A 24,763-nucleotide genomic window follows, 5' to 3' on the forward strand; every position below is an offset into this window, starting at 1 on the left:
AAGTATAAAAGTCGGGTTTGGAAAACTAGGAAATTGGTAAGATTACATATCGAACCTACACAATAAAACAAACTGTAAACTGAAAGGGGTTGGTAGAAATATAACAAGCACATTATTAGCTTCCATTTCTTTTTAATTATTATGAATATGTATTCTCGGCAAAGTGACTACTATAATATTCAAAGTTGCATCTGGTATACTGTAGGTAGACTGTATTCCAATTTATTATTGATCAGGAATATATTTGGTAACTTGGGTACATAAATAAATTAATTAATGATATCTTGAAAATTTTAAATATACAAAATTTTATTGATACAAAGAAATCCTATTATTTCTTCATATGCTTATTATCTTTCAGGTTTGCTTGCGGGACTGATTGGAACAATCCCTTTCTGGCCATTTCATCGGCCCAGTCTTCAAATTCGCCTTTTCTGAAAATTAAAATAAATTGAAAAATGCTGTTATATGTTATTATTCAGATAATACTTAATTTATTAGAGTGTGTGTATTTAACTATTTTGTAATGGTTGTACAAGCTTTTATTTAATATGCAATTTTTATATGTATGTTCGTATTTATATGTTCGGGTCAAATTATGCTACTGAATTTTAAATTAGTCATCCTCAACTGATTGAGAAGAAATTTTGCATTAAGGTGGTAGCTCAAGGTCCATTTTCATACATTTTGTTTCGGCTTTAATCTGGGTAACTAAACAAGTATTGGCAAGTAAAGAATTTAAATTCACGTCTAGTTAGTGATTAGTTCTCGCAGTTGAAAGAAAAATGTAAAAATAATTAATAATCATGGATATTTCGGTCTTTAAAATTTAATATGACGAAATTTTAAAGGCAGAAATATCCATGATTATTAATTATTTTACGTTTTCAACTCAAATAAAATGGACCTTGAGCTACCACCTTAAGGCGATACCTCAAGGTCCATTTTCATACATTTTGTTTCGGCTTTAATCTGGGTAACTAAACAAGTATTGGCAAGTAAAGAATTTAAATTCACGTCTAGTTAGTGATTAGTTCTCGCAGTTGAAAGAAAAATGTAAAAATAATTAATAATTATGGATATTTCTGCCTTTAAAATTTCGTCATATTAAATTTTAAAGGCCGAAAGGGAGATAGGATACCACGGCCCGGCTAAAAACCTTGACGGGGTCGTAAGTCGTCTTAATATCAGCCCACACCCTAGGATATTTTAACGATGGTGAAAAAAATCCAAACAGTCGAAAACTAGATGACCGCCATATCAATTTTGAAATCATAATTTGGCATTAGCTAGGAATAGTTTTGTGATGCTCGAATAACTGTTGTAGAAACCCAAAAGGGTCGAATGTTGGCGCTAAAAAAGATCATGATGGCGTATACAAGACGATGTCCGAACATAGTTGGTCCAGTCGGTCTAAAATTCTATGACACTAACATCTTGTCTCAGTATGACGAGCGCAGTTAATTGTTACGCAGTACCAATTTTGTAATTTAAAATATGAGTTGTGCTTCTACTGTTTATGGGCGGTCAGATCCCTTACTATTAGGCGAACGGTATACTCGTCTCTTCAAATGCAATAAAAAATATATAATTTTAAGTATACGTTAATTATTATGCCCGTGATTACGCCAATACATGTCATCCAATCATTCGCTAATCGCTATTCGTTTTCATGTGTTCAGTCTGGGTGACATGAGCGAGTAGTGAGCATCGATTATGTTCGAACTTTGATATTAACTCGTTTAAATGTGGTTCAGTAGCATTTTATACATTCCATTTGCCAAGTAGAAACTGTACTGTGAAATCAAGTGCACGAATTTAAATTAAACGTTTAAATATTCATTGAACAGGACACAGGTTCTTCTATTGCAACAATAATTTTGTCGCCGATAGATTAATAGATGTTGTAAAAATTATTAATATTATACCTGTTTATAATTTCTTTGCATTAGAGTATTAACTGATTTATAAAATTACATTTATTAATTAGATCTAAATATATTTTCTATGAAATCGTTATCGTAATCGATAAGAAATCTAATACTATATTGCCTGGGTAAATTTTAATTGGTACATCACCATGTGTTGAGCTTAAAAAGTCACACAGAGAATTTCTTCTTCCAATCTGTAATTTGTATTTTGTGCTTTATTTGGTGAAAAATGTTCATAATAATGTATTAAATGGTGCTTGAACAGTGTTCAGGTACGTGTTATTCATTTCATTTACCCAATTCATACGTATTGTGTTTACGAAAGCTACAGTAAGACGGCTTAATAACTACTACATGTATCTTTGTGTTGATTTTCAGTATATTTTTACGAATTATTTTATTGAACGGCTAAAAATACTTTACATAGCTTGAGTTGACTTTAATGACTTAACACATAACATTCCACGGATTACTTGTAATAATCTAAATTAAATATATATTGACTCTATTGAAGTTGATAACTAATGCATTATTTGCTTTGGAATCTTCTATCAAGAATTAGTTGATGCCCAATTATTAATCACAAGTAGGAAGTTAAATACAAAGTATATTTATAATTTTGATATAAAATGCCAAAAGAGCTGTTTAAAATTGTGAAAGGTTTATATATTTCATTTAAATATATTGTTTGCCTTTATTCATTACACCCTTATTCTATGATTGACACTGTAGGAATATAGTTCTTATGAGAAATATTGAAGTAGTTATTATTGTAAAATGATTTGAATTAGTGTAAATAGTTGAAAGTATCTTATTATAAAAGTGAAAGTAAATTAATAGCAAAGTTTTACACCTATCATTTGTAAGGAAAAAGCTCTAATACTTTATTGTATATAATCAAAAGTAAATTATTGTTTAGGGTTATTAAATAATTGTAAATCTGATTTTGTCAAAGATTATGTAACAGGCACATAAATAAGATACAAACACACTGCAATCTTAACCTAACTAAGAACAAGTAGAAATCATTTTTCTTGTAGATAACAATAAAGTTTAATTGTAGCTTATTATTATGGTCTTAATATATTTTTTTTCCATACCGTGAATTCCATTTGTTCATATATTTATTTGATCAAACAATAAATTGAAGTAAAAATCGAATGACTTCTAATGACATGACAATGAAATTGGTAAAGGAATGTATTTATTGTGAACCTATTTTTTTCTGTCTTGTAAAAAACCTTCATTTAGAAAATTAGATATTTTAAATCTATATTTTTGCTATTACAGAATATATTGACTATGACAAAAATAGTTTTGTCTCAGGAAAATATTTAGTTTGTTTGATAAATAGGAGAATAATACTAGACTGATGTAGGCAATGGTTTGACACTACTCAAACGTGAAAGAAATTGTGGATCATGCATACTCATCTAAGTACAGGAATAAACACTGCAAACTCCTCTTAAATCAAAGCCAGCAACATGATCTTAGTGTATAATGTGGGCTAGAATATATGAATCTTACAACAATACCAGAATTTTCATGCTGACAACAAATACGCTATAAAAACTGTTAATTCATGGTTTTATTGAATAATGATTCAATAATATTAAACATTTAACTAATGTGTTTTGCCCTGCTATGAAAAATACCCAAATTACTATAAAGTAATAAAAAACCTTTATTAATTATACTTACTCATAAAACTCCTTGTAAGCTGTTTTCCGTGGCATGGCAACCAAGACGGCATAAGCTGTGCCACACAATGCCGACAGGACTAATGCTTGGATAATGACTCGTTTGGTCTGAGCCAGGTGTAGGCCCCGCATGATAGGTTTCACGCGACATAACGCCAGAGGAGGCGGCGGTGGACACACTTGCGGACATACCGGCTGCGGTGGCGGCGGGCATGGCAGCTCGCACGAATGACTCATTACTGCAAAAGAACTATTGAGACTTGTTTGAATGTTTCATAAACAGTTTTTGGGTAGTTGTTGCTGGATTAAGGCGGCAGGCTGTTGCGGCTATACCCGGTTTGATCAATTGTGGCTTAGCCCTGTCATCACGAATGCTCCAAGTGAATAATAGTTTTTTTTATTTCAGAAAAACCAACCGAATATGGCGCAAAGCTCGCACGGCGGTAGTCACAGACGTAGCCGCGACCACGATGGAGGCTCCATGCGGTACACCAACACCGATTGGGAGGCGAAAGAGGCACTCTACCAACGAGAGCTGGACGAGGCACGAGCACGCGCCACACAAATGGAGAAGACTATGCGCTGGTGGTCGGATTGTACTGCAAACTGGCGCGAGAAGTGGAGCAAGGTCCGCAACGAACGGAACAAAGCCAGGGAGGAAGCCAAAGCGTTGAAAAACAAAGCCGATGCCCTCGCCAAGGATCTCACCAACGCCAAGACTGAGAAAAACGAATTAGAACAACAAATCATTGAACTCAAGAAAGAGAACGAGAAACTACTGAGCATAGGAGAGAGCAGGATAGTGACTGCGGACCTGACAGGCGATGACGGCGTAGAATTAAGGAGGAAGAATCTGGTGTCGCCAAATGAACAGATGAGACAGCGAGCTTCCCTTGATTCTCATAAGTTTTCGAATGTCGACAACATTCTAGCGAACAAATTGGGCGAGTTAAGACTGAAATTGGACGAAACTTGCAAGAATTTGCAAACCGAGAAGGATCAGAAAGGATTACTGTTATCGAAAATAGAGACTTTGACAGCAGAACTCCACAATACAAAGATGGAGCTCACACACAGTGATAGGACTTTGGGTTCAACAGACTCGAGTCATAGCGAAGTGGAGAGGCTTCAGAATGAGCTGCAGGACGAAGTAGCAGCGAAACAAGTCCTCGAGGAGAAGATAGCGGAGCTCAAAATGGAGATTGAGAGGCTCAAATCGGAGAACACGATACAGTGGAGCAAGCGGGAATTGTTAGAAACAGAAAATATCGCTATCTTGAGGGAGAATAAAAAGTTGTATGGTCAAGTATGCGAACTTAGGGAGCAAATACATAAATTGAATCGGATATCGGACGGAAGCGCGTACGGATTTAGCGATAGGCTAGATTCAAACATTCTGTATGTTAGAAAGGCTAGTGTAAGTCCTAGGTCTCATGAATCAAGTAATGGCTCCTCGGAAGCTAACTTGCATGCTGAAATAAAAACGAATACGTCGGGAGAGGACGACGATCTGGCGATAGTGGAACGAAATGAAAATTAACTTACCTTTGGAGTTGTAGATAAAAATCCCCAAAAATATTGCGACAATTTGAAAGATTGCGGAATCTTCTATTATGTCAAATGTTTGAATTTGTAAAGAGGTAGTATAACTTTTTTATTTTTAGTTAGAATTTAGAAAAATTGAAATCTCTTATGAATGGTTTTGGTAGAACTATTTACAAGTCGAGTGCTTCGCGAATGAATATACGGATTTTTTTAGGTGAAACAGATTTAATTCTTATTTGAATTCATTGTAAGTTAATAACAATCCAGGCGCGGATTAAGGAATGGTACATGGGGCTTATAAATCATATTCAAGTCTCAATAAATTTATCCAAATTATATATTTTTCCTACAGCCTGTAATTTAGATACTCGTTAAAAATATATATAGTTTATAGCTAATATATCTTTAATACTGTAATCTATACCAATTACATGTATGCGCCTGTGAGTTGTAGAGCCATGCTAAGTATTTTTTTTAGTGCTGAAGTCTAAATTGACCACACTCTGATTTCATTTTAGTTCTCTAAGCATTCAGTACATTACCAAACACAACAAGCAAGACTCATGTAAAATCACAATTATGCATTTATTTTTCCATTTGAGTTATCATTCCAAAAAAGTATTATATTTATTAAACATTACAATAAAAACGTGGACATAATCAACATATATAGTGTACATAGGTGACGTTATGATAAGAAAAGGAGCTTTGGAAAAAATAACCAGGCCCGCATCTGGAAGACTATCAAGGGGGTCTTTGACACCCATGAAATTTTTATGGTGAGTGGCGTTGATAATCATGCGCTAATTAAATTGTAGCTAGGTTTCATGACCGTCTTATGATATTCCTGTTTTCTGTCACAAAATGTTTCTTTACTGGATATAGTAAAATTGTTGGTGTATAACAAAAAATAAGCAATTTGACTATGTGATTAGGTAATAATGTAGATTTTCAGAATATGTGTTAGAAGTTGTTGTAGATCTGTAGATAGATGGATGTGTAACATTAATTTAATTATATTGTGCTCAACCAAGAAACATATGGTTGCTTATTAGCTCATAGACCCTGATTTTACATAAACAATTCGTTTATAACGTGTTAAATGTTTACATTTCTATATTATACTTCTGAAATGTGGCCAAAATTAAAATATATTTCGCACTGAACATTTTTTACCATCTGGTAAACTGTGGACTATAATTAGCCTAATTATCCAGTGTCGTGTTACCTATCATAAATATAGTCATAGAGAATAGACTCAGCATGTCAAATTAATATGGATAGAAATGTGTAAGAGACATAACATGAACACGCGGCTCGAAGATAGAGAATGTCTAACCAATAGTCTCGCAGGAAAGAGAAAGGTACTTACTGGCTGCTTCGCTTCTACAACCTATCTTCCATCACTATATTGGGCTAAGGTCCATTCTCTATCTCCATAGCAAAAACTAACTTCCTGTCACATTTATACATGTTTATAATTAAGACAAAACATAGTGCTCCTATATTACGTCCACTAGAAACTTTATGACTTGTGAAAATCTTCCTTCTGGACTGAATTATGTGTATCATTCCCTCAATTTAGCAAAAGGAATATTTTAGATAAAAGTACAAGGATATGTATGACTATGTTAGCTTATTATTGAAATGTATTGTTTTAAACTTGCACTCCCATCAACCTTAGCGGTTGGTATTGCGGGGGGTCGTGACCCCCCTATGTTTTTGTCACAATTATTATTTCATATTACTATAAATCATGTTTTATTTTGTACATTATTTGTATTAAGTTATTTATTGCTTTCCTTGCCAATTTTGTGTTTCTTTTTTCAAAATATTTTAATGTATTGAAGATATTGTGAAATATAAGGGTGTTCGTAATATCTACGCATTTTTAAAAACTCAAACAAATTGTAAAATTATGGTTTTAGTAGTCAATTTCTGTTTACAGCAGCAGTAGTTTCGAGCAACCAAACAGCTTTGATGCAAACTCCGGCTAATTTGGCAGTGGTCCGAAAAATAACATTTTCGCATTTAAACAATATCGACCACTATCTCTCATATTCTAGGATATCGTGTGGGAAGTGAGGACTACTCAGATATAAAGCAACCTTATCAGATGGGCTCTGGCGTGGGGTCACTGAACTGATAAGAATAGTGCAATTTTTTAATATCGGAGATATAAATTTGCGCTGTACATTTTCCTTTTACACAGCTTGTTTTATTATTGAGATATTTATTATGACAAGGTTTTGTTCGCGGCTTTCAAAGTTCTCTTAGTTACTTATATTTTAGGTCCTTGGTCTCTGTCAAATATCATCCAAATCTAACCAAACTATTTTGCGTTTATTTTTAAGCAAGCCTTTAACAAATTTCCCACATAGAGACTAATTCGGGAATAGAATCTTTGAACTTCTAAATACTATTGGCGTATTTTCCGTACAATTCGATTCCTACCGGCTTCGCTTTATGTAGAATCTAATTATCATTAGAGTTATTTGCAGACTGCATTCATGGATAGTACCTATATGTTGTCGGAAAATTTCATCATTCGCTGCTAAGTACAACCTATTGCACAATTTTAAGAAGTTTGTTTATCTATGCGTAGAATTTACAAATACCTATGAATGTGTAATTTTAAATATCCTCCTTGTTTCTTGTAAGTAGATTTTTTTTATACAAAATAGTGTCATCATTTGAGATTAACTTCTTTTTTTACAAGTTTAAATATTAAATACAAGGCCTAAACAATGTTAGATCAAATAAATGATGTTGCGGGAACAAGAACGGCTTGTGTTTCTGCGGAAATTATTATTATGTACAGTCAACCACGAAAGTAGCTGGAAAAATTGAATACTTTAAATATTTTGTCTTGAAGTAACTTTTTGTCATAGGTTAAATTACAAGGTTTAATTTTTTTTAGATATTATTCATAATGGGTATATGAGATAAAGTTTTGTGTTTATCCAGTTATTTTGCAGGTTGACTGTACTTGTTTATCTCTGTGATTGTTTGAAATAAGTTTTTTTAACATATTTTTTTCCCTTTGGGAATCTTATAAAAAAGCTAGAATGGACTTTCAATTTCTGTGGTACACAAATGATTACAAATATGTATACAAACTCAATTAACGTTTTTAAAAAATTGACATTTTTCGTTCTCGCGCCCGCGGTCTTAACAAGTTAGTCCTACAAAAACAATATTGTATAGATTGTGATTAAATAAATAATGTATATTGCATTTTATGGTTTTATTCGTCTCGATGATTTTTACTTTTTAAAAGCTTGATGGCTACATAGTACATTATAGTAGTTGGGCCAGTTTTTCATACATGTACATCATCGTAAACTGTCATATGCTAAGATGTTTTTATTACATAGATACGTTGTCCGAGCTCAATACCGGCAAGACAAAAGTAAGGTAATTGCCCGACTTAACAGCTAATGCGCGTGCGGCACTAAGGTTGTTACGTAACTGTCGATGTATATATATCCTTTTCTAACGAATGGGTGTTGCGACTTTATTTCTTCTTCGAGCCTATTTGTATTTATATGTACTGGTATGTGACTAGCAAATAGTGCGCCGTTTTATGTGCCATTTTGTTAGTGTATGACGTGTCTATTTGTAAAACGTCATTGGTCATATGTATAATAACTTAGTTTAGTTGGCGGTGAGCTATCGGCTTTAATAGGGTTACCATAAGAAATAAAAGACAATAATCACATTGAAAACTTTACTTTTTAAACTTTTGCAATTTGGTTTTCTGACATATCACAGATTTATCTTAATATTGATGCTTGTTTATCATCAACCTCTTAATTAACGCTTTACGCCTTAATAGACCGATGTAATTATGCAAATATATGCAAAGTTACCTACACCAGCCGCGACGCTTTAGAAAACACCAAGTCTAATAGCATTTATTTAAACAAATTGCAGGAGTGTAATTGAGATTATTACGACATTCGACATATTCTGAGAATTGGATTTTAAAGATCGCAGGATTTTTATGGTCAGAGGGCCTTATTCCGTCTACGGGGCATATTCGTATTTTTCTAATTACGAGCGTTCTAATCGAAGGACAGCTTTGATAGCTGTATTCTGCCGTGCTAAGCGCAAAAGCGATATATCAGGGAAACCTTATTTCGAGATAATCGAAGTCTTGTAAATATAGTTTTATATTTTTGTATGTAGAACTGAGATAGTTCGAAAGTTTTTTTAACAAGTTCTAAACAAGATACCGTTATGTGGGTAAGTTCATTGGTTGGGCATTTCTTTAAGCTATCCGACGCCATAAAAATTAAGATTTTTATTTGTTTTAGATACCGCTTTTGCGCTTAGCAAGGCAGCATAGGTAAATAGGGGATTTCTTGACTCTCGAGCTGTCCTTCGAACGCCCGCAATCGCAAGACGGATTCGCCCGTATAGACGGAATAGGGCCCTCTGACCTTGCCCGTTAAATTGTGATAATGGGAATAAGAACCTTATTGTCCTAAGCATAAGGTGATCCTTAAAACACCATACAGTATGTAAAAATACCAACGTCGAAACATCAGATCAGACACAAACCTGAAATTACAACCTACTTCTTTTTATTCTTATTCTCTACAAAATTGGCCAGAGACAACATTCCCATCCTTTGAAACTTGGTTTTGATAAAGGGCCTTTTCAAATCACGTTTGTCCTTCTTCCCTATTTGTTGAGAGGGTTTTTTGAATACTTCCGACATCACTTTGTCCTCATCACTGACGAGGTTCGGCGTCCCTGAGGACTCTGGAGATGTATTAGCTTCATGGCTATTACCATCTTTACTTGCCACTTCAGTTTTTTCTTCATTATCGACTACATCTTCAGTGTTTGTATCACCAGTTGCAATCAATATTGGCAATCCTTTATCGTTACCTAGCATTGGAATTGCATCATTGTCCTTTCCAGCATATTGATCTATAAATTCTATTTCGCAGACGTTTTCGTTGACTGCTGTTTCAGGTTCACTCTCATCTGAATCACTTAAAAGTACTTCGTCACTATCTGTACTGTCTAAATCGATGTCGTTGCGTCGCTTTTTTTTCCGCGCCCGCACTTTTGCGTTCCCTTTTCGTTTTCTTAAAGTATTCTTTCGTTTCCTACTACTTTGAGGTGTACTGGAAAGAATGTCAAGTGATTATTATATATTTTAAATCAGGTATTAATGTAATCGCTTTGACATTATATTACATTACAATGAAATATATTTATCGACAAAAAGAACCTATGATTTGTTGTCCATAATCAAGTAACATAAATAAATTAACAATAATTTTTTATGGTATAAAATTAGTCTGGATTATCCGAGTCTTAAGTTATAGGTTCAGAAGCTGCATTTGTACTGACTAACCATTACCAAGATATAAGTCGATAGAGCAAGTTAGAAAACAAATATATCAATCATGCCAAATGTTACATGGATTATAAACAACACTTTGTTTAATTGAAGAATTTCATAAATATACCCACACGTCATTAGCTGCTGTTAGATGCGCTATCCCCTTGACCGGCATCCGCATGGCTTTTTCCTTGATAGCTTGAGCCGAGGACGATTCACCTTCAGAATTCGCAGTACCTGATAACAGAAAAACATTTGTCAGATCAGATTTATAGATATAGTTTAGCATTATTTAATGATAATCTTGCGTTAGATAGCTTGGAAATTTGGTTGAAAAAGAAGCTGTCAAATTAGTGACAGTGAAATGTGACGTCACTCAATGCCACATTTCACTGTCACCAGCCATATCGCTGTGTGAGTGAGAAAAGGACAGCGCGATAACCCCACCACGCCCTCACTTTTGCTCAAAACAATATTTCAAATATAAATAACTCCTCTATTTTTCAACCAATCTTGATGCTGATTTCACAGTACAATTTCTTTTTCATATTATTTTCGATATGAAATAATAAACTAAATCAAACATAGGAAATTATCCTATCGCCTGTCTCATCATTAAAATATAAAAATAAACTCACCCCGAGGGCTGTTCTTTTTTTTGTCAATAATCCCATTGATGACATTCTTCAGTGATGTGTCCAACTCTGTGGGTAGGTTGTGGTTAAAATAGTTCAAATTGCGCTCCGACTTGCCTGGACCTAGAACAATTACAACATGCAAACATTGATCTATTTGTTATTTGCTTAAAACATTTTTCTACAACCTAGTTTGGCATTGAATCTAGTCTTGAGATTCAGGGTCTTTTAAAAATAACCTGATGTTACCTTAAAGGTTGGCAATGCATAAAAATCGTCTGATATTATGATTTTCTCATAATCCGCATTGTCTTATGAATTTTTTTTGAGCTGGCAACCCCTATTTACCTTTATAAACTGCCAAAATGTTATTAAAGCCTCTAATAATAATAATAAATAATATCAGCCCTGTATTATATACTTGCCCACTGCTGAGCACGAGCCTCCTCTACTACTGAGAGGGATTAGGCCTTAGTCCACCACACTGGCCTAGTGCGGATTGGTAGACTTCAAACACCTTCGAAATTCCTATAGAGAACTTCTCAGATGTGCAGGTCTCAGATGTTCCTCACGACGTTTTCCTTCACCGTTAAAGCGAACAATAAATTCACAAAGAATACACATATGATTTTAGAAAAGTCAGAGGTGTGTGCCTTTGGGATTTGAACCTGCGGACATTGGTCTTGGCAGTCCGTTCCACACCCAACTAGGCTATCCCCGTTTAAAGCCTCTATTCTTAGTAAATTGTTATAAATTCTTACCGACTATGTTATCTTTAGCTCTCTTGTAAAAAATGCTAAGTCTATTCAAGTCCCTGATAATGTCCAGCTCTTCGTTCTGTCTGTAGAATACACCTTTTGGGCGAATACCTTGCTTGTCCATTGATGAATATCCTAAAAATTAAATAGAGACTGACATTTTCGGAGAATTTTTTCTATCATCTTTTATGTAACAATCAAAGACATATTGTATATTATTGTACTATATAACAATAGTGCATTTTAAACTGAAATATGTAAGAAGCACATCCAATTGGAACGGAATTAACATTATTAACCAAATAAGAGCTTAAAAATAATTACACTATAATTGTATTCAGCTAGTGATAGTACACAAAGCCCAATGTTATTACTCAAGTGAATTTTATAGTATATGTGTAATTGTTGTTGGTGTATCTAAATAAATAAATAAATACCTTCCAGATATTTCCTAATAGGGTACTCTATGCCTCTCTCTCTCTGCACCGCATGGTAATGAGAGCTAGTGATCAGAACAGAGCCCAGTATATACAACACATCAAGACGTCTGTTCCGCCTCGCCACAGTCTGTATTCTCTGTATAGCCACCACATCTTCAGGGACTAGACGGAGATAAGCAAACTTTGAAATTGGCTGCAGATTTATGAGTCCGTAGATGAGGAATAGGCCGGCTACAGACTCCTGTAAAGGTGTAAAAGATTTGATTGTTGTGTCAGTGTGGAGGTGTGAGAATATGCAGAAATGATGCAAAACATTTTGGATTATTTCAGATTGTGTAAATTATTGATATTAAAATAAAACAATTTTGCAGATTTTATAGCAGTTTTTATATTATAATTTTCTACTGAGTTTCAAAAACTGTTGGGGGAAAATTATTATATAAAAACTTTGATAAAATCTGCAAAATAGTTTTATTTTTATGTCTAACATTCACATAACATTTGAAAGCATTATAAATTATAGGTAGTTACATTATGTGTCAGTTGACCACATTGGCCATTGGCTGGCAAGGATCCTAGCCACTATCCCTTACATAATTCTATTTAAGGACTAATAATAGGATAATCATGCTCATTGCATATTGACTTATAAAAAAATAATGACTATATACCTCATAATTGTCTGTATTAGCTACCATGTAGTGTTTAGCTATCTGCAGCACCTCTTCTGATAGCTCCGCAATCTCTGAACATAGTGGTCTGCCGCTGAAATAGAATAATAACTTCTCAGACATGTTTTTCCATAGTCATTGATCAACCAAATACTAAAGAAAGATGTTTTTCATACATACACTGTACATACAACAAGCTTTACTTACTGAAAAACACAGGCGAAATCCATCTCCTGCCAAACATCGCAAAACTTTTCATAACTTAGTGTGTTTACTTGGGAACACCTGTGTATCAGTTCGTCGCAGTCGTCAGCGAACCCGTCGGCTATGTACACGCTGCAAATGTAGTTAGCATTTACGTGGTGCCCTGAAAAATTTAATACATTTAAATGAATTGTTTTTATAGCGGTTCTTCACAATAAAATGTTTAAAATAACTCACGAGCCATGTTTATGTTGTTTATTATGGAAATCGTAGCAAATAGAATATAAAACGGTAGTTTAACACATAATCAAAGCCGCTTTTCTTGACTTTATCAATATTCTTTCCGGCTGTTTTAAATTTTATTTGAAGAAAATTTTATTGTACACTTGTAACATTATTCCAGAATCCATAATACTGGAAATAGGAATGTCCTTTGCCTAGTATGAGTATTGACATCAGTGAATAAGTTACATGTAAAACTGGGACTTTAGAAAGACATAATAAAATATAGTATGCTAAAAATAATCTTAGCAGATGTGCGGTATATGGAATATATTTGACATTTGATTAATAACAATTTTTTAATTTCTATTTGCTCAATTAACACAAAGGAACTGCAGTATATACAGCCTAAGCAGTAAACATTATTTTGAAGTCATCGATATTTTGGAGTATCCTTTTCCAATATTGGTGTTGATCTCATGATAATTCATAAGCGAGGCGGAAAATAACTGTGTAAACCACAGGTAATATACACTAACTTAAAAAAAATATGATTTTTTTGTATTTATTTATTTTAAAGATCATTAACGATATGAGGTATCTTCATGAATAGGAATCTGCAGAGCCCTAGCACCATCAGAACTAAGGTTCCATATCCAATGTTACCAAAAGAACAATTTAAATAGGAAAAAGCCTAAGTCCCGCATGTGTTATGTATAACTTATAAGTCTGACAAGTTTCACTTGAGTTTACTCTTCACAAACTTTTACGTTTATAACAAGCCATGTGGCATGTGGGAAAGTACTTCACTCGTTATTCAGTTGGTTTGATAATCGTTTGATATTACCACAAATCTGTGGACATTACAAGAAACACGACGATATGGAGTCTATAACTTTTTGTATAAAAGAATATATCTAACACTCTTGAGTTGTTCTTTTTTATGATCAGACACTTTTTGCTGTTCATTTTTTATCCTTTATAAATACATATCAAAGTAGTGTAAGAACTTATAGATCTGTAAAAACTACCTACTCCTACTTCTTATCTCATAATTCTCCTTACGCCACATCAGTTTTTCCTCTAAAATTGAACTGTATCATATGAGGAAACCTTTTTAGGCATAAAAATTACATAAGGACATTAAAATGAAAATATTCAGCCACAGTTAAATATTTATTAAACTTATACTAGCTCAATTCAATACAACAAGGGCAATGAAACACTGATAAACATGCTTAATATTTAATTGATTTGTCAAACTAACGCATCCTCCACATGGCAACACCAGGAACCATAGACAATGAAAATGCTTGCGCGATTAAAGATGCGTGTTTATTGCGGATGTAACACTACTGTAATAAACTAATAATTTTGTTTAGTGTAGAGGCTGCTTCTCGACCAGTTTGTACCAGTGTCCGCACTCGCAGCGACGGGGGTTGTCCTGGAATGGCAAAGTGATTAATTGGCAACATTATTTTATAAGGGACTTTGTACAATTATGGCACATGTCTATTGTTAAAAATTCTGCTCTCTTTTGAATTAAGAATGTTGAACATTAAATTACGCATTTCTAAATTAATATGTTATTAAATTCTTATGAAAAAATAAATATAGAAAATCTAATGATATTATTTCTGAAGGATATACTAGAAAACCTACAAAATTATGCTCACACTAAAGAAGGTTTTTCTAGAAAGTCTAATTAAAGGCCCCTTTACATAAACAATCTCAATCAAATTCTTCAATCCACTCTTGAAAATAAACCAATTTAAATTAATAAAAAAAAAGTTTTTATTCAACTTTACATGATGGATTAAAGAAAAATTTGTAGCGTTTATTGTAAATGGCCGTTAAATAATTAGTATAAGGCTAACTCTTTTCTCTCTTAGCTTTTCACATAAAAAAGACTTGACTTGCATATTTTTACATGCTGTAATGAAATATTAATGTTACCTTGTGTAACCAGAGCCAGGTGACGGCTGTGGCGTGTTCCTCACCTGAAAACAATACGTCGTAAATCAGTATACAATATAACATTACAGATACAGTCAGAAAAGTGGCTGAACAAATTAAATTTCAAGTCACTCCTAACACATTAACTTATCGCGATAAAATTTTAACTTTATCTAAAATATAGTTAACCATGTGTAATATATTTTAGTGAAGAAAGACAATATGTAATAGGTACACAAAAGTTTAAAGGCAATTTGAATTTTTTAATTAGTTTAACTACTTTTGTAGCAGACTGGACATAATATAATGTTTGTGTCGAATTTAAACATCAACAAAATAGATGTTCTTGAACATTATTATTAATATTGTGATATTATTTTTAGTCCCATTAAGAGATAAGTCTATAATCCTTTTACCATTTGTCAGGCATACCAATGTGGAGGTGTAGAGATATAGCATGTTTTTTAAATATTCTGATAAACCACATTTAAAAGCAAACTAATCTATTGGTGGGAAGAGGGTTTTTCTTATGTTTGATTTTGTACATTACTCTACACTAGGTGTTACTTGCGCTGCCTGCATGAATTTCATCTACGAAATCACTGTATGACAAAATCATACTACAAAAGTTCCTAAAACACTGTACAATGTCTATTTGGTGAATAATAATTAGTATTATATTCTTTAAGCTGGAAGTGAATAATCAGGATAAAAAATAACCATGTGTTAATCCGGGACATGGTCTACCTGTGTGGAAAATTCATTCAAAATCATTCAGTTGTTTCTCTTCTTACTTCTAGCAAACATACAACCAGCTAAACATTATCACAAAATTTCGAATTTCTAATATTAGTATGAGAAATCTGAGTTTGCGAAAATTTTAAAACCTTTGGATATTTGTCACAAGTAAATGCGTAGAGAAAGCTCAAGGGATTTAGATAAAATTTGGTACATACATATTATCACAATATCAATAGGATTAATACATAGGCTACTTTTTGTTCCAGTAATTTGCTCCCATTGGAAATAATGATTTTTTTTAAAACATATTTTTAAATATATAACATGGCTATCGTACAAGTTTCGCTATCAATCAATCATTACAGTGTTTTAAGGACCTTTGTACCGACAATTCTTTTCACACGAACGAAGCCGCGATATTTAATAAAGATAAAAAAGAGGAATCAGTCAAATATCCAATTTACCATTAGATTTTACTTAAGTCCTGCTAAAGTATGTGAGATTACATAATCTGAAATGCAACTCCAGCTATATTAGTAGTGTACTAAACATATACACATTAAAGTACTTGAGACTTATAACCATTACAAAGGCATATATAGCCTAGCTGTAAGTAAAGATGAAATATACTATAAGGTTTGTATAATAACTTACATCATTTGGTTAATTTAATCAATTAGTTATTATTTGGTTCATTTATTACAGTATTTTGGGAGGTTTTACATTTATAGTGGTTGCAATCCAGAAAGGTACAAAATATATCCTACGACTAGCAGTAGTGGATGATACGGTTTTAGCATCCTATAAAGATTATTTCCTTTCCTTTGTTTTCTATAATTTAGATTTCATGTCAGTGTCCATTGTTATAAAAAATATTTTATAATATTTGCTATTACTGCTGGATATTAGCGAATGTGAAAGCCATAATATAAAAATATATTACTCACATATGCATCCAACAATGCGCGCATCGAAGCATGAGGGCACGAGGGTCGGGTTTTCGCGGGTGCCGGCAGCCTTCTTCAGCACCTTCATGTTGAAGGGGTCGTCGTTGCCAGCCTGCATGGCAAGCAGCTCCTGTCTTTCAATACCAGTGGCGTGTTCCAGCGGGTCGGCCATCACTGTTACATAATACATGTATGTAAATTTCCAAAAACATAATAGGCAGCGGCGGCCTTTAGGCGGTGGCGAACCGGGCAACCGCCCAGGGCCTCGCGCGCGGTGATTTGAAGGACTTTTTTTACGATCTTACCAAGCAAACTGTTAAAACTGGGGATTTATTTGCACCGTCTGGGGCAACACGTTGTAATTATGATTTTGCCTGGGGCCTCGCGCCCACTAAGGCCGCCACTGATAAAAGGTGGTTACTAAAGTGTGGTAATATTTATTTTGTACGAATTATCATTTAAATTTGACAGTAGGGGTTCAATTTACAAAATTACCGACATTACTGCATTAGTTTGACAATTAATTATGTAGAACATGAAAAAATACATATGAAATAATATTATTCAATATGGTTACAAAATTAAATGTTTATAGACATTTTAAAAAATATTATTTTATCTAATTTGTTCTTAAAAATAATCCCCATTTATGAAATTGTGCAGAAAATATAGGAATATTATGATTTAATTGGTCTTAACTAATTAGATAAATATAATAGAATTTGATTAGGTAGGGGTACCTAATTATGGCATAGAATTACATTACTTATTACTATAATCCTGATTACATGTATTACTTGTTTAAAAAGGTTATCTCCTCCAATAATCAAATTTACTATGGTTATAAAAAGTTTAAATATTTTGTATCATTTCATGTTCCAATTGTATATTTTTTTTTTGCTCATTTTATTTTTGGTTTTGTTGGTCAATGACTTGTGAAGGACAAACAAACAATTTTACATATAAACCTCAAAATTGAAAATTGTGTTTAGGTATATTTTCAAAAAACATTACACTATAATATGGACACACCCCATTCAGAAATATTTATGGATATTATTTTACTAGAATATCATGTTTTTTATTTTTTCTTTGAAGAGTTATTGTGGTATTTTGTAAACTTAGCAGTGGTAATGCTTATAATTTTATAATTTCAAAATTGATTCATTTGTTATACTAATGTCCACTTTGATTACATTTACCTTATGTACCAAACCTATCAATAAGATAAGCAAGATAACCTAAAATCTATTGGTTTTTAGCTAAAGAGACCAAGGCACATCTACTTCCTCTTTAGAGTCTTTACAATATTATTCGATAAGGCAAACATTAATAATGTTGATTTTTTTAATAAACATACAAAAGGAAAATAAATCAATACAATGTGATTGACATATAGTTTATATAACTGCGTTGACTGTATAAATATTATCCATATAAGGATGTTATGTCTAATAATATGAGTCATTGATATAAAATAAACAGTATTGTAATTATTTTCATGAGGTTTTCGAAATTTACAAGTGATTTTTGACATTACGTAACAAAATGTCAAGGGGTGCGACTTTATTTTACATGTGAAAAGTTTGAAATTCTTACTTTTATCGGCATATCCGCGTCTGGCGGTAGAAAACAGTACACTTCGTACTGCATTTCCTCTGATAATTTGTCTGCACAAGGAAGCCATTCTACTTTATTTTCTCACTAGACCGCTTCTCACGATAGCAAGTGGATCAAAAATTGTGTGGTGAATAGTGATGTGAAAAAAAATTATAGTGAAGTAGTCGATTTGACCACAGATTCAGCAAATCTATGAGGGACTAAAGCGATGAGTCCGTGAAAAAGTGAATAACTACGGCACGTATGGGAAAATTAATTTGTTTATTTCAATTTAGGAATAATAAATAATGATTGAAATTGATAACATGGATTTTTGTATAAAAATTAAATAAAATATGATTTTTGTTGCTAGATTCCAAAATGGGAGATGTAACTATAGTTCCAAGTCCTTTGTTAGATGGCGTTAAACCAAAATTTATGCACAATATAATCTTTTTAACATTTTCAGTATTTTTTATTTGGTTGCGAAAGTGTAAATAACCTTTCTCCTTTTTATTACTGCTCTTTTGATCTAGTACCAAGTATGAGTAAGCTATTTATTGGGTCAGCGAATTGGTTGTCCAGACAAAAAAATATTTTATCGAGATTTTTCTAGTTGATATCAGGGTGCTGCATGTAAAAATAAATTTTAATGTTTATTTTCACAATTGACTTCTCCTTGATGGAATTAGAATTCAACGTGTAATGAAACGCGGTTTGTAACAGAGCTATTGTATTTATTGAAATAACTGTGTCTGAAAATACGTAATAAATTAATTAGGTTGTACTTCATTACTTGTTATCGTATTTATTCGGCTTTCGGCGTACTGCATTTACTCTTTGCCGTAATTAGTATTGACAATAATGTAAATACACCTGTTTACAATATCTCATGTATACCTGTTGGCCGCACCCAGTGGACTTCAAATATTCCATTATTAAGATCGCATATCCGAACTATAAAAATATTATTGAGCAATAACCGTGTAATAATAATAAACTTGCATATAATATTAGTGACTATTCTTACAACTTCTTTTTTACTACTTTATTTATGAAGGTGTTTTCTTTGGCATCTGTGCTTGAGAGGAACTGAAAGAATAACAATATTATATTTTTTGTTACATTTTGATATTGATAACTTAAATTGATTATTTGCATACCAAGGCGTGCAGAACAAATTTCACTTTGTGTCGAATTTTATTTATCTTGTTAGCACATAGAACCAGAGAAGATATAACGGTGGAGCGAAATCAATTTCTCGTTCGGCCGCTTCTCTGCGTAAAGCAGCCTTTGAAAGAGTTCAACCGCACGTCAATTTCACCTTCTTCCAACTGAAATTATAAAAAAATCTCACTCATAATTTATTTTTCTGATGAAAACCATATTTTACAGAATATTATGGACATTCAAAAAAAATAAATACTCAGAGATTATAGTTAAAGTCACGTTTTAGTGTCAAGAGTGAAAAAATGACATACACTATTTTGATTATTTTGAGTAATATGCGTAGCATTCCACCAAAGGAAGTTTGTTATTGTCATTAAATTATCAGTTTCGTGCCATATTATTACATAGTAATTAAATATCCTATCTTTAATACAAAGAAGGAGGTAAAATATTTTATTTTTCGTTTTGGTTTCATTACCGGATCAGCCTGATAAAGCTCCCTGTAGCAAGAAGGAGAAACGCATTCTCTAACGCAGCGAGTTTTTTGTAATCCAGACAGATGGCTGCATGCGCTACTTTGTTCACACGCTGTTTCAAATTCCCTGAATGTCATTTCCTGAAATATAATTGTACATAAATATATATATTATCTACTTATGTATGTCCGTCGGCCAATGGCCTAACTCGCACATAATCATTATTTACGTTTTTAGGCGAATCTTTGTACTGATATTCCTTGAAGGTAAAAGTGACTGGGGTCTGTTCGTTTGATCCTTTACATGTACCATAGAATCCAAAAACAGTGTACCATCCAAGCAATATAGCTATGCGAAACATTTTATATTATTTTCTATTCACTGCTGGTACAGGATAACAAAAATTGTAGTCTTTATTTTTTCATTGGTAATAAAATCGATAATGCTGTCAAGTTGCAGTAGATTTACGAACATGCGCAGTGTTATCACTTCGGGAACGCTTCCACCTTGTAGAATATTTAGAATAACGGTAAAAAATATAATATAGTTGTCTGTTTGCAAAACATAATATTGAATTATTGAAGATTTATTATTATATACACTAGTCACTAATTACAAAATATAAATGTCCTTTTTTCTGTGCCAGGGTTAATGAAATTAGTCTTTTATTGTATTTTCTTACTTATAATTATTGTTTGAAGAAAATTTGGAATAATAAATTATTAACTAATTATTGGCTTTGTAATTAATCGACTATTTTAATATTTTTGTAATCTGTCATAGCGTACATCACTAAGGTGTGCCCATATTGAACGTAGGGTTGTGCGACATTCTGTGAATGAACGAAATTAGAATCGTGTCTCTTCGTTTGATATAGTGTTTGTTTTGATATTCATTATCGAACCACTTGCCAGAGATATTTTTTTTACAAATGTCCAAATTGTACTTTTATGTATCCAGAGGCGTAACTTGTTATCCGATAAAAGAGCTATGTATGAATGTTCTTAAATTATTAAAAAAATATATCATTGTTGTATTGTAACATACTATATGGGACATTTGAAATGTTTACAAAACTAAATAACATTTTTCTAGAAATTTAATAAAAATGGTAAAATTACATTTCCTCAGTCAATAAAAAATTTATTGTGCGACATTGAAAACTATTTTGTCCTCATTTTTTGTAATGTTTGTATATTTGTATATTTTATACCCTTAAATTTATGTATTTGCGTATGTACGTAGGTATTTATATATAAAAAATATACTTATATATTTTTAATATATACTACGTATGCCCTAGACTTCCCTTTTTCGTTAATCTCTCTTATTCGATCCAATGGTTGTCTGTAGGAGTTTGCCTTGAGCGATAAGACAGCCAATGGTACCTATACTGTGTCTTCAATATTTTTGATATCATGTACAGTGCTTATGTTTTTGGTTTAGATTAGAGCTATATATAAATAAATTGTAAGTTTTCTGCACCATAAAAATATGCTACATCGATCATTTTATGGAGACGAACTAAGAAATGAGTTGCAAATTGTGTTTGGGAGTACACTTATATTGCATGATATCATTCACTCTCTAGTACCTGCGGCACTTCTCTAGCTGTCTAATACCAATTCGAAGCGCGATTGTCTGTTTTGCTCTGTCTTTTACTATTGTACCGATTATAATTTTGTGTTAAGTTACCGTGTTTTACGAATTTATTGAAAACGAAGTGAAAGTTGCAGTGTGATAATAATTTCGAGTGTTGTATGTAAATTAATATAAAAAAAATTGTGTTTGTGAGAATCAAGGAAGCAATCAAAATAATCATTGGACGGGGTAAGTTGTATTTTATTATTTTCCAGCGACAAACCTAAATCATGTACAAAAAATAATTCATATTCGTTACAATGGAGGTAGGAAGTTTGCTTTAACATGGAAAAATACTTCGCAAAAATGTTCGCGATTATTTGCTGACATGTTCACTATAGATTGCGTGTTATTCGTTGTATGTGGGCGATCTGGTCGAAGATAAAGCCGCAGTGTAATACACAGCCGCAGGCACTAGAATGTCAGATGACGACTATAAAGTCTATGCACACAGATGTTCAGATTCTCTACACAATGAAGATAAATAGCCAGCTTTGGCAGCTTGAAGTTTATTTTTGAGCAATTCAATGTTTGCTACCTTGTTATGCTGTTGAGTAATGGAATACCAATTAAATTCATGTTGATACTGAACATATTGTTTTTAAATTAAAATTGTTCTTTGTCATTATTTTCTTTAGTCTGATTGGTACCTATTTTATGATTGTTAGTCATTTTAATTCCTTCCTAGCCTTATGAATGTTTCAAAACTGGATAAAAAACAATGTATGTTCATCTCACTTTCTCTGGCAAATGTCACATATTACTAAAGTGGGTGTAATTATTTACTCTGACTTTCTCTCAAGTGTGTCTCACAAGTTATGAGATGTGCGGGAACTGAACAGAATGTTTTAGTTTTGAAGAAAATAGAATGTTGTGGGTCTATTTTTTTACTTTTTTTATACAGCCATTAAAAATATTCTACAAAAGATATTAATACATAGGATAAGGATAGAAAACTATAGGGTTCATTTTGTGTTTAGGCAAAGTAAGTAAATTCTTACTTATTATTTATGGTTGGTGAAAAGAAAAGTCTGTGGAATTTGTATGTTTACAATTAGTTATTTTGTATTTAATGACCTAATCATAATTCATAATAACTTTGCAACATCTGAGTAAAATTACAAGTCAAAGACATTATGTTCAATGTAAACAAATATGATTGTACATAAACAATGTTTACGCCAATTATTTATTAAATATTATTCTAACTATTTAAAATTTAATGTCTATTTGTATTTTCACATATATGCCATCACCATGCCTAGAAGTTAGAACTGAGTTACATTTAAATGATTTACCTTCTTTCCACTATTCAAGGCAGCTCAAGTAAAACAGGCATGAAGTGATTATAATTTACTTAATAGAAAAGTAAAAACTGTGACTTGCATTTGACCTTGTTATATTTTATCAGTTATTCAATGTGTAGAAGTCAACAGGGGTCTCGAATGATTGAGCCCTCCAACTCGCTCCAGGGTTCCACTATTCTATAAAAAAACTTTTTAGAGATACAATTCTCTTATATCTGCATTACCTTGTCGGGCTAACTCATAGATAATGCTCTAAGCATTAAGTCTTCTTATACCCCATGTTTCCGAAATACTAAATGAAATAAATACTCAAATTACTTCATCTTGTTTTAATATTTCTAAATAAAAATATAATTAAAATATTTAACTATTGCTGTAATTGCAAATTTTTACTTGTGTAAGGTTGCTGAAGTTAATTGTTCGGAACAGTTGTGATGACTGGACAAACATGACCCTGACTCAACAGGATGTCTGATCATATTTACATTATTTGGCAAGAATTGTTTTGATAATGCTAATCTGTTGTAATGTTTTTTGTTTATATTTCATGATGGTTATGTATTGTTATTGTGGGAATGATGTATTATTCTCAGGAATTGTTTTGGTCTTTTGGTACTCCATAGTGGTGAAGGGTCCATATAATCCTATTGCTGCCGACTTCACTTTTCATTTATGTAAGGTCTATTTGCCATTAGAACAATTTGCAAACCGTATTCATGCATATTAGTACATAAATCTATGTTGTGTCGGTTTCTTTTTGGAAATTTCACCCTTCATCACTGGTCTGTAGTTAATCTTGAGATGTCTTGCAGTTGATTTCAGATACAAAAGGTATATCAGATGGCTTTGGGTGACCTATGTTCTATTTAGGCCAGGCAGTTACATTAATGATGGCTTGCTTTGCTAGGTCTACATATCCTAATGACCATACAATATTTTACACAAAATTTATAGTATTAGTTTTGGAAATAAAAACAAACAAAAATATGATAGTTGTATAGCCTTTTGTCTTTTATAATTAAGCTAATAGGCACTATTTCAGTCTTTGGAATTCAAGGATATGACTCATAATCATTATAATATAAAAATAACAGCCTTTCTATTTCAAACTATATTGAACCCATCACTATACAGAAAGCTATATTTACTTAAATACTATAATAAATCTGTTTTGTGTAGACACGACCCGGACATAAACATAAAAACAGTAATATAAATTATACGAATATGTGCGCAGTAGATGCTTTTTGTAATGATTTTCCCTCCATTACCTTTTTTGTTTGACGTAAGTTCATGTGATCTTGTTGTGTGTAGTATATCGAGCCATTACCGCCAAATTATCGTAAGCGACACTTTTGTCAAAAATGCGTTTTTTATCATAAGTAGTATTTTAAGCCACTACGGACCTAACCCTGTGGTCGTTTCCCCCCAAAGTAAAGCCGTTATAAAGTTATAGCA

The 24,763-nt window shown here is 32.6% G+C and overlaps 4 protein-coding genes and 1 long non-coding RNA gene across 8 annotated transcripts in view; 2 read left to right on the forward strand and 3 right to left on the reverse strand.

Annotated features, from left to right (window-relative positions):
- The first annotated feature begins 1,967 nt into the window (after positions 1 to 1,967).
- Positions 1,968 to 8,413, forward strand: LOC115455493 (coiled-coil domain-containing protein 102A). Its single transcript, XM_037440853.1, has 2 exons — positions 1,968 to 2,203; positions 4,038 to 8,413. Exon 2 carries the CDS (start codon positions 4,053 to 4,055, stop codon positions 5,169 to 5,171), a length of 1,119 nt encoding a protein of 372 aa, XP_037296750.1. The 5' UTR covers positions 1,968 to 2,203; positions 4,038 to 4,052; the 3' UTR covers positions 5,172 to 8,413.
- A 479-nt stretch (positions 8,414 to 8,892) lies between these two features.
- LOC115453796 (snRNA-activating protein complex subunit 1) lies at positions 8,893 to 13,788 on the reverse strand. The gene is made up of 8 exons (XM_037440851.1): positions 13,484 to 13,788; positions 13,250 to 13,409; positions 13,043 to 13,136; positions 12,369 to 12,612; positions 11,935 to 12,066; positions 11,177 to 11,296; positions 10,670 to 10,775; positions 8,893 to 10,317 (listed from the first exon to the last, which is right to left on the reverse strand). Exons 1-8 carry the CDS (start codon positions 13,488 to 13,490, stop codon positions 9,756 to 9,758), a joined length of 1,425 nt encoding a protein of 474 aa, XP_037296748.1. The 5' UTR covers positions 13,491 to 13,788; the 3' UTR covers positions 8,893 to 9,755.
- An 843-nt stretch (positions 13,789 to 14,631) lies between these two features.
- Positions 14,632 to 18,946, reverse strand: LOC115453798 (cytochrome c oxidase subunit 5B, mitochondrial). Its single transcript, XM_030182525.2, has 4 exons — positions 18,712 to 18,946; positions 17,113 to 17,286; positions 15,425 to 15,468; positions 14,632 to 14,912 (listed from the first exon to the last, which is right to left on the reverse strand). The coding sequence occupies exons 1-4, from the start codon at positions 18,797 to 18,799 to the stop codon at positions 14,847 to 14,849; spliced, it is 372 nt and encodes a 123-aa protein (XP_030038385.1). The 5' UTR covers positions 18,800 to 18,946; the 3' UTR covers positions 14,632 to 14,846.
- Positions 18,947 to 19,431: 485 nt separating this feature from the next.
- Positions 19,432 to 20,792, reverse strand: LOC115453797. The gene is made up of 4 exons (XR_003939598.2): positions 20,587 to 20,792; positions 20,360 to 20,497; positions 19,875 to 20,045; positions 19,432 to 19,803 (listed from the first exon to the last, which is right to left on the reverse strand). It is a non-coding gene; the product is annotated as an uncharacterized LOC115453797 (long non-coding RNA).
- Positions 20,793 to 21,875: 1,083 nt separating this feature from the next.
- LOC115452577 overlaps positions 21,876 to 24,763 on the forward strand; it is a 127,551-nt gene continuing 124,663 nt past the window's right edge. For all 4 annotated transcript variants that reach the window (XM_037441453.1, XM_037441471.1, XM_037441468.1 and 1 more), the window contains exon 1: positions 21,876 to 22,187. The gene's annotated coding sequence lies outside the window, so the exon portion shown is untranslated. The remainder of the gene's footprint in view (positions 22,188 to 24,763) is intronic.

Source organism: Manduca sexta, chromosome 4 (genome assembly GCF_014839805.1).
Source record: "Manduca sexta isolate Smith_Timp_Sample1 chromosome 4, JHU_Msex_v1.0, whole genome shotgun sequence".
Classification (NCBI taxonomy): domain Eukaryota; kingdom Metazoa; phylum Arthropoda; class Insecta; order Lepidoptera; family Sphingidae; genus Manduca; species Manduca sexta.

Coding starts and splice junctions, on each gene's coding strand:
- LOC115455493 (XM_037440853.1), top strand. CDS start 4,053: ATGGCGCAAAGCTCGCACGGCGGTAGTCACAGACGTAGCCGCGACCAC.
- LOC115453796 (XM_037440851.1), bottom strand. Junction 13,137..13,249: donor GATTTCGCCTGTGTTTTTCA/GTAAGTAAAGCT, acceptor ATTCTATTTCAG/CGGCAGACCACTATGTTCAG. Junction 10,318..10,669: donor CTAACAGCAGCTAATGACGT/GTGGGTATATTT, acceptor CATTCTTTCCAG/TACACCTCAAAGTAGTAGGA.
- LOC115453798 (XM_030182525.2), bottom strand. CDS start 18,799: ATGGCTTCCTTGTGCAGACAAATTATCAGAGGAAATGCAGTACGAAGT. Junction 15,469..17,112: donor GCGCATTGTTGGATGCATAT/GTGAGTAATATA, acceptor TATTGTTTTCAG/GTGAGGAACACGCCACAGCC. Junction 14,913..15,424: donor CCTGGCTCTGGTTACACAAG/GTAACATTAATA, acceptor TTGCCATTCCAG/GACAACCCCCGTCGCTGCGA.